Source organism: Gymnodraco acuticeps, unplaced genomic scaffold (genome assembly GCF_902827175.1).
Source record: "Gymnodraco acuticeps unplaced genomic scaffold, fGymAcu1.1, whole genome shotgun sequence".
Classification (NCBI taxonomy): Eukaryota; Metazoa; Chordata; class Actinopteri; order Perciformes; family Bathydraconidae; genus Gymnodraco; species Gymnodraco acuticeps.
The window spans coordinates 227,018-242,716 of record NW_022991934.1 but is presented as its reverse complement, the minus strand read 5'-3'; the positions used below and the strand labels follow the sequence as shown (position 1 = coordinate 242,716).

The window sequence follows — 15,699 nt, the reverse complement described above, 5'->3', positions numbered from 1 at the left end:
ATCAGTAAGTGTTGCCTCTTCTGGAGCACGTGTGGGCTGTTTCTGTCGAGAAAACAGAGAAAGTAGGCTGCTGGCCTAATGTGGTCATGTAAGTGGGTGTAATATTACATAATGAATCATAGAAAAGCATGGTTTATTCTGTAGTTTAATTTTACACACACCAAAGCAGTTCTCCACAAGCAAGTGGAAAAGTAGAAGATTTGAAAATATAATTGTGCAGACAAAATGTTTAGTGATTTCACCTTAATGCACAAAAACAACAGTGTAACAAAGATTTTTTTGTTGCCAAGACATTGAAAGCTTTGGACGGACATGTCTATACTCTAAGAGAGTAAGAATTTGACTGGGAGGTGTGTCCCAATGCTCTTACACCATCCCTTCTTTAGTCTTTCTGCTTCTGTAGATCATCAGAAGGTATCCCAGTGCAATGAGGAGGAGGGTGATGAAGAGGAAAAGAATGCCAGCCCAGGGCCCTGGGGGCAGAGCCTTCATCAGCCCGAGTCTCTCTGCTGGGACTATACTGCTCAGACTCAGCATGAACCCCAGAGCCCAGCCTACTGAGGCTCCCCCTGCCTGAAAAACACAAAAGAGGACCACTGATACAAGGAAACTGATTCAGGTACAGAATCAGATTACCTTTATTAGCCACACAGAGGGGACATTTACAGCAGTACATGGGTTATATTAATTTGAACCCAGACTCGATTCCAACGAATGGCAAATACAAAGTCATTTATTTCCTTTTACTCCTGACCTTTTTCTCAAAAGAGATGGACGGAAGGGAGTGGTTATCAAAACCGTAGCCCTGCAGTAAGAGGACCTGGACGAAATTGGAGATGGCGCAGACATTCTTCATGTATTTCTCTTTCTGCTTGAACGTTGCTGTCATCTATGAATGGAGATAAGATGTTGATTGTGTTAGTCCAATCTTATTCGTAATCTTGTCCAGCATTTCGAGAATATTTAAATGAAAGGCAGATAACATAAAGGTTTTGGGGTTGAAATTAGATCTATCTGGTGGGTTTCAACATGAACTTGTTTTTATTGGCTGGGCTCAGAGAGAGAGAGAGTACCTCAGAGATGGTCATGTTGCAGATCAGTTGAATGGCCTCCTTCAGTCGACTGGGGGAGGTGATGGAGATGTTGGAGAGGCTGTTGATATAGCTATGAGTGAAGAAGAAGGCAGAGAATGCCTGTGGAGAAGATGGCACACTGTCAATCCAAGCCAATAATGCCACAAACTTAAAGATGTGGCCAATGAGTTCAAGCTTTGCTGGATATAGTTTTACTTTGCACCTGCTGTCTCACTCGAGGCTCACTCACCATAAAGCTTCCTTTCACGTTGGGCTGGAAGACTCCATTAAAGGAGCACTTGGAGTAAGAGCAGTTCTCGAAGGAGAACAGCTTTTGTACGTTGTCCAGGCAGCTCCTGTAGTCTCCTGTCCCCACTACTCTTACCGACCTCTGGGGGTCAAAGTTGGCTGGTTTGTAGCTCTGAGTGCAGGGAGAATCAAAGACATCCGGCCCCAGCTTCACAGATGTGGTGAACTGTTGTGGGTAGCAGGGATGGGACACCTGGGGCTTCACACCTTCAGTCTGAATGATGCAAAACAGAAGAAAGTGAAATCTTCCTCCAATAAAAAAATTGAAGATGCTGCATATGATGAATAGTATTATTCAAAGCCGGTAGAACGGGGAAAGTCTTAATCAACCCACACTAACAGTGGTATCATTTACCATATATTACATATTTCAGTAAAAAGATAATAATTTAGTCTTGTCATAAAGTGGGACATTGCTTGGTAACAAGGGGACACTCCTGAAAGGCACAGGTGTGGAATCTGGATTCTGTTACCTTGGATTGGTACCTGGCCACCTGTTCCCCCTCCAGCCATTATTTCTGCTCAGCTGGCACCAGCATCATATTAGAAGTACATACATGTAGAGTTGTATTTATCCTTTCGTCTTACTCGCTGCAATAAATGACTTAGCCTTACTAATAATGCCAAACTGTACTGCAGGGAATAAACAGTGCCTTAGTATAAGGTCCAGGAGAGTTTTCATTCAGCTGATCTCGATCAAAAGTCATGAAGTCTTGATGTTTCAAAGAAATAGCCATATGTAACCTTTTTTTTTTATAGTACCTTGATTAGAAGAGCCAGCAGTTTGCGCAGGAACTGGTCTTGGCCATAGCACAGGAAGCTCTGGGTATATAGCCTGTAGGTTTGTCCATAAAGCTTCAGCTCCATCACATTATCTTTGTCCTCCACCTCTTCAGAGGTCTCAAAAGCAATCTGTGTGGAAGCTCCGCCTAAATCCAAAGCTCCAATCGTCTGTCTTCCTGGATTCAGCCAACGCCCAACAAAACCATACTGAGTGAAAATAAAGGACATGTCAGGACATAACAATTTGTATTGATGAAGGACAATGACAAATGTCTAATACTGCACAGAGTTTAATCTGAGGCAAACATCCAAATAAAAACACTTCCATAGAAACTCTCAAAGCCCCTATGTGTGGATCCTTAACCAACATAAATGAATTGCCATGACATTTGATATAAATAATTAAAATATTTTCCCTGATCCATTGATCCTCTGACTTTTCAATTATTGCCAATTTTAACGGCCTTTATTGGAGTTGTTAGAGTGAAAGGGGAGGACAGAGGACATTGCCTCAAATGTTCGGCTGACTCAGGATTACGATGATTGACCCTTTTTTGTAAGTTTGTTTCCATCGGCCTCAGCTTTAATTTCTGTTTAGAACTAATTTGCATGTCAGTATGCTAACACTAAACTAAGGTTGTGTACCATAGACTGTGGTCCGTACCAAAAGCCAGGTAGCAGCCATGTCTTCTATGTTGGAAAAATGTATACATAATGCAGTTAACCCACACTTTATACACACTTTACCACTATTTGCAAGTTGTATTCAGGACTAAGCATATCCCAAAATGCATAAGGCTGCAGCGTGTCATCCGCTCTGCAGAGAAGGTGATCGGCTGCAATCTGCCATCCCTCCACGACCTGCATGCCTCCAGGACCCTGAGGTGGGCTCTGTGATCGCACTTCTCCACTCTGCTCTACGCACGCATGGTCCTCTCCTCCAGATGAGTGACGTATCGGGCCTCCCTCATGTATTTGTCCGGTTGCCGTTGGCTCCCCTCCACGTAGTCCTCGTCGTCCTCTCCATCTCCTCCAACAGATAATGTCCCTCCTGTCTGTTTCCTCTCCCGTACTCCATTGCTATCAGAACCAGACGGCCTACTTGGCTCCGAGGCCCCGCGGCCGGCACCGCTGCCACTCGGTACAGAACTCTTCTGTCCTTCCTCCTCATCCTGGCCTACAGGTTTAAAATAACCTGTAAGCTTCGGCATGTTATGTAATAGCTGCTTGTCTCGAAACTCCTTTTCCTTTTCCGAGCGCTACTCTCACATTTTTTCTTCTCAAACTTTTTCTCCTAAACAACCTTCATCTGTCACTCAATCACTCGCAATTTGAATAAGTCACATTTGAAACATATTCTCATTCTGATTGGCTGTTAAGTGGTGCCCACTGACTGTTTCGGAGTCATCATTTTTGAGAAAAATCTCTGGAATCCATCGATCTGATTGATTAGCGGAGCAAATGATCAAAATACTACGGAGGGAAGATATTTACGTTTGGATTACTGGTCTGGGGAAAGCTCACGAGTGTGTGTGTGTGTGTGTGTGTGTATGTATACGTGTGTGTGTTTGTGTATTTTTGCGTTTGTGTGTATTGTGTTTTTTTCCCGGGGAAAACACACACGAGAAACACCGGCTGTTGTTATGCCTGCTGTGACGTTAAGTTACTCCGTTCTCCGCTTGTAATTATGCCGTTACAAGCTTCAAAGTTGTATTTATCATCTGAATTTGCCGAAACAAGTTTAATATTCTGAAAGCCAAGACTTTGTTTATTTGAAACCAGATGAAAACAAACTGTAACGGACCCTGCCGTGTTATCTATGATTACTATACGCCTTACATTCATAATTTCAGCGGAGGGAGGGGAACGGCAGAACAGCAGAGTGGCGAGGGAGAGCTGTCTTCTTCCCTTTACAAGTTTCAAAAATGTATTTATCTTATGATTTTAGAAATAAAAGTTTCATATTCTGAAAGCCAAGACTTTGTTTATTAAAAAAAAACAAAAAAACATCCGAAATAAAAAAAAAAAAAATGTAGAAAAAAAAAAAAAAAAGATGTATTGGCTCATGATAGGCCCCCAATCTCCGTAGGCCCCTGGGCTTCAGCCCAGGTCAGCCCGTGCATTAAGGCGGCCCTATGTGTATTCACTCTCTGTCCTAAGTGCCTTGTTGGAGCTCCTGAAAAATGTCCAACGAGGCATTTTGGGGCAGCATAGACTGTGTTAGAGTTGTACTCGCTACAGGGTGTACTTTGAGGGTTTTTTACTCTGCAGACCGTTTACATGCATAAAAACCTTCATAACACACAAGGGGACCGGTAATAAACGGAAAAGCATGACATGGGACCTTTAACTTCCCAATGCCTGTGGTCTTAATGGACACTGTGGCAGTTACCAACACTGTGTCACAGAATAGATAACTTGTAAATATAACATAAAGTGTTTGTAAATAGTTGGTTTGTCAAGGCCTTCAGCCTCAGTTAACGCTCTCCTATACATTAATATGACCAGCCGTTGTTTATTTTATAATAATAATAATAATAATCCTTATATTTATTATAGCGCTTTATCAAAGACTCTCAAAGTGCTTTACAAATACACATTACACATACAGATCATACAGATTTTGTTTATTTATCTTCTTAATTTCTCATCCTTGTTACTGTTTTCTACTATTGTCCCCTCATCCATATTGTAAAGCATCCTTGGGTTTCTTAAAATATGCTATATATATCCAAGTTACTATTATTATCATTTTTGGGACAGACCCAGTTTGGGACAGCTGTAAACACGTTTGCCACCTTTAAGGTGGGATTGACACGCTAATCTAACTATTTTCTAGCATACTAACACCTTTTAAAAGCATCTCAAAACAGCCCCCTACGTCACCCTTCAAAACCCCCACAACATGTTTTCAGTTGGCACACAGGAACACGGCATTCTGAAGAGCGCATCAAGTCCATCAATGACCTTCCTTCTGTTGAGCAGAAAATGTACTCACCTTAGCAAAGTTTTCCAGTAAGTAGTTGACTGTGACCCAGCCGTATGCCCCCTCCTCCTGTCCACTCAGGATGGCTGCCTCTTTGAATTTGAAAGGGTAAGACCGCATTTTCTTTTCCACTTCCTTCAGTACCTGTTTGGACTCTGTGGCATTCACTTCGCTATTAAAGAGTGGTGGGAGTTCAATGGAGAATAAAACTATGTTTAATCCTTCCAAAATCTATTATTCATGCGTAATTGATGAGGAATGTGGTATAAATATTAGTGCCACATCGTGTCCTTATAGAAAGTTATACTGACTTCAAGAGTCTCATGCCGGCAGTGGCTCCCAGATAGAGGGGAGTTTGGTGGTGCCTGGGTTTGGGGACATCCTTCACAGCCTGGTTCAGACAGTCTTCCAGACTTTCTGCTGCTCCACCACGGATACCTGCATAGCTAGATATCCCTCCACCTTGACAGCAAAATAAAGTAGTTCTTCTTACAAAGGCCTCAGTCTGACCTTTTCTAAACACAGGACAAGGAAGCCCTGCACGAAAAAGGATCTAGTTGGGGTTTCTAAGGAAACTCTGAAAACACACAGGAAATAACAATGACTAAGATGTGCAAGACAATGTTGAGGAAGTAGAGCTCCAACATTATGAAATGTTTTCTTTAATATTCTGATAAATACATTGGATATGTATCTATAGGACAACATAAGTGAAAGTAAGAATGTCTTCAGCACCAGGAGACAGTCTGCAGTTTAAGGGTCAGTTCAGGCACATCAAAAAAAGTTAGACTGACAAAGTGCTGAATCTGTTATTCTTACACTATTCTTGCTCTGAACAATAGCTTTCAAGCAGTAGGCCTACTTATTTTCAACCACAACTAGCTTTACCATCAGATTCTGACGTTCATCTTGTCACTGCCAGGCAAACCACATTTTAAGCAGTAATGTGGTTTCTGTTTTGCCGCCCTTCTCTCACCGACTGGCTCACCTTTCACATGACACTCGCTGTGCTGGGTAACTATACCGGTGTCATTTTGCTTATCAGCCAGCCATTTGTAGATGTACATGGAGGTGTGGGACGAGCCCGCATCCAGAACAATTCCATACTGAAACACACAGAGCATTAAATGTCAGACATATGTAGAAAATACAGCATGATTCTAGTGCCTCATTTTAGAACGTAGACTATAGAGTTTGCCCGATATATTGCTCTGCTGATGTCTCATATTGAGCTAATATGACATCTAAAATACCTCAGTGCACCTCTGATAACATTGCTATTGACCACACAAGGTATTTCTTTGAGCAGTTGTAGCAAGTCTGTGTTGTAGAACCTGCGTGGGCTTCTTCTCTTTAGTTTCCATCTAACTGTGGTGGGCAGCATGTGGCTGCTGCCTACACTTCATGTGAACTGGTTTTGTAACCTGAATTGAATAAACTGCAAGAGACTGAAATTGCATCATGAAATTGCAGCCAAGTTTGGCAACCTATCAGTGCAAAAGAAAAGCAGAATCGCTAGCATGCACAATGCAGGTCGTAGGGAAGTAACAAAAGTGCCTCGGAGGCACTGCCAAGGTGTCCTTGAGCAAAGCATCGATCCCCCAACTGCTGCCGGCGCCGGAATACTGGCAGCCCTTTTGCTCTGACACCTCTTCATTAGTGCATGTCTATAGGTCCTGTTTGTGCATGTGTGTATGTATTTAAGACCTATTTTGTACTTGAAAAAATAATACCAGAATGAAAACTGAATTTCAACTTAATTTCATAAAAATTCACCTTGAGCAGGGAGGCCAACAGAGCAAAGGGCTGCCAAACTCAAATCCTAAATCTTGGGCAAAGTGCAATAACCGCACACAGACATCTTATCCTCATCAGGCCCTTGTTAAAGCTGCCTTGTTGTCAGTGTTAAACCTCTCGCTCTCATTTCCAGCCATGAGACTCAAAAACTAAAGTTAATTGATTTGCTATATAAAATGGGTTTTTGTGTTATGTATTGTGATATCTGAACTTATTCAGCTGTGTTGACTTTTCCTCTCTTTGTCTGCTCTTTGCTTCGAAGCATTCATTTATATTCAAGTATAAAATCCCTAGGCAATAGCGAAGAATACATTCTGTAGCCTTTTAAAAACTATTTCAAAGTGTCTACCTCATTAACAAAAGGAAGCGCTCATGAATAACTCTCAGAAAGATCGGCTTCTTTTATCTCTTTCAACTCTCTGTCTAGCTCTGCAGAACACCTTTCAGTCTTTGAGGTTAACACACAGCAGGTTGCTGCATGATGGTAAGAGCTGCCGGTTTCATTTTGAGCATTCGCACGCAAAAAGACATTTGGCCTGGAAAGTAAAAATGAGGGCATATGAAGTTTAAAACGGAACCCCTCCTCGATGGCTGTCTGCGAGGCAGAGAAGTTTGTCAGCAACAGTCACATGTGAAATGCTTCAATTTAGAAATATTTGGTCTCAGCTAAGATAAGCAAATGAATATGTAGTTTATAACATAGCTTATTTGTGAGTGGTGACATTAAGACATTACATTGAATATTTCACCGACAAAATGACCATTGTTTATCAATTACTCACCTTGCATTACCTTCAATTGTAGAACAAAGGTTTTTTTCTCGTTGTCCACCGTGGTAAACAAAGAATCCAAAAACTTTAAAGAAAATTCTTGAATGGAAGAAAATGTGGGCTATTTCTTTTTTTAACAGCAAAGCTATATGAAAACATCTGTTAACAAACTCAAAAAACGCATTCACTATCATGTGACCCCGGGCGCCGTTCAAAATGGCAGCACACTGCTCCTAACACTAGGATGGGTCAAATGCAGAGAAACAATTTCCCCACGAGGGATTAATAAAAGTCTATCTCCATCTTAATGTGCTCACCACTTACTGAACACAGGGCTTTACACTAAAAGAGTACAAAAGTAAATTAAAAAAAGACAGTGTGAGGAATTGTTCATTATGTTTGCAAATGATCATTTTGGCTGTATAGAATTTGAAAAGCCACGTATTTAAATAGGCGGTGTTTTAACATATCACATAAGCCATGTTTCAACAGCACCGTATGACTCTACTCGTCTCATTCTTTTTCTGGTTTTCCATTAGGTAGACCAGTACACCACTGGCAATTGAGAATCACCACAAGCCTCACAAGACATCCTGCACAACCAGACATTGGTGTGCCATTAACCTGGCTTTGTATACTGCAGGGTAGCTGGTGGATTTACTCCAGGTGGAACTAAAGTCTGATTTAACACTTGATTAGATTTCACATCATTCATCCACATCTGTAAAGTAACTAAAGGTATTAAATACATGTAGTGGAGGAAAAGTACACCATTTACCTCTGAACTGTAGAGGAGTAGAAGTATAAAGCAAACAATTGAAATACTCAAGTAAAGTAAAAGTATCTTACAATTGTACATAAAGGTGGTGTAGGTAATTTTGGAGAAACCAGCTCGAGTGCGCTAGAATTTGAAAATACACAGACGGAAAAAATCTGCCACTTCCTTACAGAGCCCCTCCTCCAACACACACGAACGCGCACATGACCAATGAGGGCACGAGATAAGTTTGTGCCCCGCTCAAATGATTGGTCGTGCTTTTTACAGCGCCACGGCTTCCACAGATGACATTTGTTTATGGATTTGTTGTCAAAGCACTTCAGATATTCATTGCTATCGGCAGTGCTTGAATTGGAATGAAAAAGGTGCCAGTACTCTAAAATCAGCAACTTTTTCAAGTCAATTTTATATATACAGCCCACAAACAAGAATTTGGCTACTATAATGCTGGTGGGTTTGTCTCTTTACTACTGTATATTTTAGAAAGGTTCACTGTACTTAACATTTTTTATGATAGGCAGCGGATATGGCTAAAGCTCAGTAAGGTCAATATTAACTGAAAATATAGCAATCAAAGTCTAGATCTTCTGCTGAAGACACATGAAGCAGAGACCTTTCAGGTGAGAGCCCCTCTGGTGGTGTTCAACATTAATGACAAGGAAACAAAGCTCTGGTCAGAAGCATTTTTTATAAAAAGCTTTAACAAAATTAAGTATTTCTGTACATTTTGAATGCAATCTAACTTTCCAACTCAGAAAACAAAAAACGAAAAAGTGCCAAAAGTCTTCTCACATGGCTGAGCTGCTTTGCAATATACTTCACCACTGAAGAATACAAATATGTATAAAGTAAACTATGATGCAATCTAACTTTCCAACTCAGAAAAATGATAAAGAGCATGAACAAAGAACATGTAAAAACAAATGCAAAATTTGCACAATCTAAAATGAGAAACTGTAACTGCAAGTAACAAAGTCTGAGCCATGGTAAAGAGTTACATTGAACACCAAGCTGATCAGATAACTCCCTGGTTGGTCTGAAGTCCTTCTATCTCCAGGATCTGTACAAATCGGCACATTATGCCAAAAGTCTTCTCACTGGGTGAGCTGCTTTGCAATATACTTCACATTGTTAGAAAAGGCTCCAGAAGGCCTTGGGGACATCAGTATCAGGGGCTGGAGCTGGACAGGCTCTTTCATCAGCACTTCTCCTTCCCTTTGCCAGCCAGGACCTCACATACTGTTCCGGATTGAACTGTCCTAGTGATGGTCCATTACATTTAATGTAAACCAGGCTGGACAGTCGGCTGACAGAGAGAGCATTCCTTTTTGCAGTAAGGATATCGTTCATGCAGCTGAATGCCCGCTCACACTCACTAGTGGAGACAGCGATGGTTCGGACTGCTTTCAGTAGAGGCTCCATGGCAGCAGGTGTACGGGATGCCCTGGTTTCCTTGTATTCGCGAAAGCCCTGAACAGTCTCTCTTCTGTCCACTTTCAGCACTTCGCACAAACGTAGCACCTCTACGTCCCCATACTGTACGTCTAACTCCTCTTCAGGCCAACTTCCAGGATGGATAACTTTCATGTCCTGGATTAGCTGATTGTCCCGGGCCTCCCGGCCATGTAATGGGATTTCTCTTGTACTGACATGAGAGGAGGTTGTGGAAGTCATTCTGTGTCTCAGATTCTCTACCATACTGCGGAAAAACTGACCTGCATGAATCTGTACAAGCCTGCCATTCTCACGCAGGGCAACACCCTTGAAGGACTTCTCAGCTAGAGCTGTATGAACTGTAGTCATGTGTGGGCCAGGCATGGTGACCATGGATTCAAAAACTCGTATTTCTCGAGTTAAGAGCCTATCTGCTGTAGGCAGTGTCATCTCTCTTTTTTGGAGTTGCCGAGAGAGGTCGCTGAGCTCTGTGAGCGCATCGTACATCAGTCCCAGATTGCTGACAAACGTTGCAGATGTGAGCACATCATCCAGGCCCTTGTACTTTGCTCTGTCTCTGGAATCCCTGCTCGTGTCGTTTGCAGCATTTGTGAAGTGATCATGAAGCACTCGGTAGTTTCCCCAGACTGCTCTGACGCTCCTTTCACTTGAAGCCACCCAGCGGATGGACAAAACACGCCCTATCACCAGGAGACGCTGTCCGACTGCTTGCGCACACTGCGCTAACTGCCTCTGATTTTTGGGGGAGGCATGGAACAAGGAATAGAGTTTGTCAAAAAAGATCTGGAAATGATTGAGCCCTGAGACCTCCTTGACCACATCCCCAACTGCCAGCTCTAGACGATGATTGGAGCAGTGCCACACAAACAGGCTTGGGAATGTACTACACAACTGGGTAGCAACGCCTGTTCTCTTCCCTAGCATGACTGAAGCCCCATCACATGCAAAAGAAACGAAACACTGACCTAAAAAGTCCTCGTTAAAATCTCTTCCAAGACACTCCATTAACGCCTTTGTGATGTCATCAGCCGTTGTTCCATCCAACTCGATCAGCTCCCAAAAAAACGTTTCGGGCTCAGCATCAGCTAATGCTGAGCGTAGACACACAACAAGCACCGTTTTACCACTAATAGTGGTAGATTCATCGACCAAAACACAGAGTTTTCTTTGGTTTTCTGTAATGTCTTTTGCCATTTTTTTCTTCAGCTCATGAGCTATGTGGTCGATGATTTCGCCACAGGTTTTATTGGAGTGCAAAACCCTGCCCACGTTCAGCCCATTCAGTTTCTGTACATTCAAATCAATTGGCATGTCTGTGAATGGCCGGCTATGTTTGCCAATTTTATATGCCGTTCGAAAAACTCTGATAGTGGTGTCTAATTCAGATTTATGCATAGACTGCACTTGATGTTGAATAGTTTCACGTGAAGCAGATGTAAGGATGTCAGCAGCTTTTACATGGGCTTGTGATTCTTTATGTTCTTTGATTTTTTTTCTCAGGCTAGCTTGTTGTTTGCCCTTGTCAACACCGAAATGAGACACTGCACACTCACCCCATTCAGTTGACAGTTTCAGTCCTTGTCCAGTGTGTATTCCCAAAGATTTGACATCTCTGCATATCCGACATCCTAGCTTCTTATCTTTAAGAAGGAGCCATGCATTGGTCTTGCAAAAATATTGCACCTGGTCCGTTGTCCAGCAGTCAGGTGCATCGCTTTGCCCGGTGTTGGTGGTGGCAGTTGCGCCAGCAGCAGCTAACGTTAGAGGCTCTGGAGGAGGCGGCGGAGCTAGTGCTAATGCTAATGCACTAGAACTTGGAGCAGGAGGATCAACCAAAGAAAGCTCCCCATCAGACACAATTTCCAACACAGGCACAGCATTCTCTGTATTTGAAGTTTCTTCCGGCGACAACCGCTGTCTTTTTGCACTTTTATTAATCCACGCTAACATTTTAGAAATGCTAATTTGTGACCTGACTTGCTTTCCTTCTCTCGGGGGCGTGCCTGCTCTGTTCTATCACTCTACATAGCCACCCACTGGGTGGGAGTTGCACTGCATAAACACAACACACGTGCATCTAGGTATGTAAATTGTAAAGCATTAAAACATGGTTTTACTAACAGTTTTCCGTATGTTGTTACTTCGGCATTATTATTATTATTATTATTTTGAAACGTGTATTACTATTAAATCACGGTCAAATAGGTTAATTTTGACATAGTCGTTTCCACCACAGTATTTACATGGAGAAGATAAGCCCCGCCCCCTCTCCAGCACGTTCTGTTTGAATGACAGGAGTAAACAGCTGACAGCCGCTGTGAAACTCCAGCGGTTAGAGCGATGAGAATGTCCGTTCGGCACCTCATGACGCATCTACTGAGTACCGGGCGGCTGTATATATATGTATATGGATGTATAATAAGAACGGCGGGAGAGTATTGAGTACTGGCACGGTGCATGAGTACCGGAGTACCGCCAGCATGCCGGTACTGAGCAAGAAGTGCCGGTACTCCATGGGTCAGAACCAGAAGTGCCGGTACTGCGTACCGGTGAGTACCGGCCCAATTCCAGCACTGGCTATCGGGGTGCTAAGAGCATTCCATGGAATATAGCTTTCCATCTGTGCACAAACTTATCTCGTGCCCTCATTGGTCATGTGCGCGTTCGTGTGTGTTGGAGGAGGGGCTCTGTAAGGAAGTGGCATTTTTCCCGTCTGTGTATTTTCAAATTCTAGCGCACTCGAGCTGGTTTCTCCAAAAGTACCTACCCCACCTTTAAGTACAGTATTTGAGTAAATGAACTTACCTCCAACCTCTGCTCTTGGCAACACATTCCCAACAATATGTTAAAATTGCATCAAATTACCAAATGTAAAGTTTATTATATCAGTGGAACTTTTAATGTGCAAAACCACATTAATAGATTGAGACGGCCCTATTGCAGAGACTTTGCATGACTCCTATGAACCTTTATCACTAAGACATGTAAGGATTAACTGTAGGGTGATACAATAAGCCCTTCTCATCTCCCCTCCGTAGGCAGACTACCTTCATCCGAAGAAAATGTATAAAACACTGTAAACAATAATGTCCGTAGTCCCTCATACAGAAGAACGACCTCAAAGACAAAAGCTGAACATGTAACTGTCAATTCGGAGATGATGCTTACTCAAAAATGCAATTACCATGTTTTGGGGGGGTTTCTCCATCTCGTTGGCAGGAAGGACCAGCAGCAAAATCCCGACTATACCCAGTACCAGCAGCACGAGCGCAGGGATGATGCTGTAGTCCCGCAGCGCCATTCTGCCGTAAAAGCGCACGGGCACTTGCTCAGCAGTAAAGACAGGGAAATCAAGAGCGTGAAATAAATGGTTGATGCTGCAACGCGTCATATGGTTGCCCGCTTCCTCTAATCTTGCACGCACCCTCGCGCATGCACGAAGCGGAGTTTGATGGATATATGTAGGCTGTATTCTTTATATGGCACCAAATTGACAGAAGTGGAAGAAGAACTCAGATATTGTGCTTGAGTCTAAGTAGAAGTATCAGAGTGTACGCTGATACAGTAAAAGTTCTGCATTCAAATTTCACTCAAGTATAAGTACAAAAAGTAAAAGTATAGTCCATTTCAGAATAATATATATGATATGTTTTATAATGATTGATCATGAAAGTGTTCTCAAAGCTGGTAAAGGTGCAGCTAGTTTGAATGACTTTGTATACTGCAGGGTAGCTTGTGGATTTACTCCAGGTGGAACTAAAGTCTGATTCAACACTTGATTATATTTCACATCATTCATCCACATCTGTGAAGTAACTAAAGGGATTAAATACATGTAGTGGAGGAAAAGTACACCATGTACCTCTGAACTGTAGTGGAGTAAAAGTACCAAGTGCATAACATTGAACTTAAGTACAGTATAGTTACTTCCCACCGCTGAAAACACACTCTTCTCCTTCAGGGTTTAACTGTTGGTGGTCTTCTGTAGATAATTTAGTTTTCCTTCAGCATTGCATTCAGTATGTCTCTCATGTATAACAAGCAGCTGTGACATAAACAATCTGCATGGAGACAGGCCAGCTGTTATATGCTCCTGCTTCACTCAAGAGCATTAATGTCACATACAGTGATTGTGAACTGTTGTGTCAGTATTGCACAGTTAAAGATATGAATAAATGATGGCGTCATAGCTGGGGGGATATAGGTCAAAGGGACTGTTTGTGGGGATGAAAGGTCTGGTGTCCACAGAGAGGAAGGACTTCCTGTGGCACTGTGTCTCTCTCAGGAAATGAGTCATCTCTCAATATCACCTGTGTCTGACCAGCACTTCATGGTGGGTGGGAGACAGGTCCAACATGAGAACATAATGAATGAAGTGATGAGCCAACTACAAGGGTTTGCTCTTTATATATTTGTATCTTTTCGTGTCAATTCATTTTTCTATGTTTTTTTTATCTTTACCAAACATGGCCTTTATTTGTAACTCTCCTCTACCACCTGCACTCCTTATGTGGATTTACAAAGCAACTCATACTGTATGTAGAGGCTTACATTACAATCTTACATTCTTACTGAAAGTACTTCAGTGTTTTTGGAGGTGTATATGTGGTGTCTCATTTCTGGGACGTTTGGGCTATACCTGTGAAGTCATGTGTACTTACCTACTTATTTTTCTATACTTTTCTTCTAGTACAACTAATGTGTGCTTTTCTTCTATATATTAATATGTTAGCTCATTCTGTATTATTGCATGCCTTTTTTTTTACCTGCTATGCCACTTTTGCTTCTGCAACTTTGGCTGTAACATTGCAAATGTCCCCTCTGTGGGACGAATAAAGGATTTCTGATTCTGATTTATATCCACTAGAGGGAACTACAATCTAGTCTCTGGAAGGCACTTTCAACAGGAGTGTTTTTAGTTCTTCTAAAGATTGAACTGTGATTAAATCAATGGAATCTACATATATTAGGGAATGTCCCAACTTGTCCTTTACTCAACATAAGAAGAACACACATATTAAGATAAAAGACTGACCTGAAAATGTTATCATCAAAAAACAGAATTTCCCCCTTGGGAAAAGGTCCATCTCAATTTAAAATAAAGATACTGGAAGCTGCTCATGTGATCTATTTGTTGAGACTATGTGACAACATTCACTACTCGGATGATTCAGAAGACATTGTACACGTTTTTATATTTTGTACACACTTTCATTTTCCAATCAACATAGATATACACTTAATATTAGATATAATATATGGTGCATTAAAGCTTCATATAGCCTGACCATGATTGTGTAGGTCATGTATCAAAAGTGTTTTAATACATGATGTAATTCAATCCAGTTCATAAGAGAGATAGAAACCGGCCTCAGCAGGCAGCATGTCAGTAGAGTTGAACAAAGCAAGACTCTATGAGATCACTTTATGTTTTTATTGTTGACCAGTAGTGTTTGTGTGTGTACCGAACTGTAGATGACACTGCAGCTTGTGGTGGGCGGTGTTCTCTGTGGTTGGGGGGTTTGGGGGGTGGGGGTGATTGCCTGAACAGATCTTGGGGGGTCACACAAATGGCAGTGAGGTGAAGAGGTCAGCAACATAATTCTGAAATGAACAGATAAATCAGAAGGGCCCAGGCCCTGGTCCAACAGCCACCTGATGGTCCCTCTCCAACACTCGCTCCTCCCCACACAAAGTGCTACACTGTAAAAAAAAAAGTCCAGCTACCATCTAAGGCTTTTTTTCTAA

At 42.1% G+C, this 15,699-nt stretch overlaps 1 protein-coding gene across 1 annotated transcript; it reads right to left on the bottom strand.

Annotated features, from left to right (window-relative positions):
• Positions 1–116: 116 nt before the first annotated feature.
• LOC117535743 (ectonucleoside triphosphate diphosphohydrolase 2-like) lies at positions 117–13,320 on the bottom strand. The gene is made up of 9 exons (XM_034200278.1): positions 13,136–13,320; positions 6,140–6,257; positions 5,463–5,613; positions 5,164–5,323; positions 2,145–2,372; positions 1,324–1,596; positions 1,074–1,193; positions 755–889; positions 117–573 (listed from the first exon to the last, which is right to left on the bottom strand). Exons 1-9 carry the CDS (start codon positions 13,250–13,252, stop codon positions 367–369), a joined length of 1,509 nt encoding a protein of 502 aa, XP_034056169.1. The 5' UTR covers positions 13,253–13,320; the 3' UTR covers positions 117–366.
• Between the last annotated feature and the right edge of the window lie 2,379 nt (positions 13,321–15,699).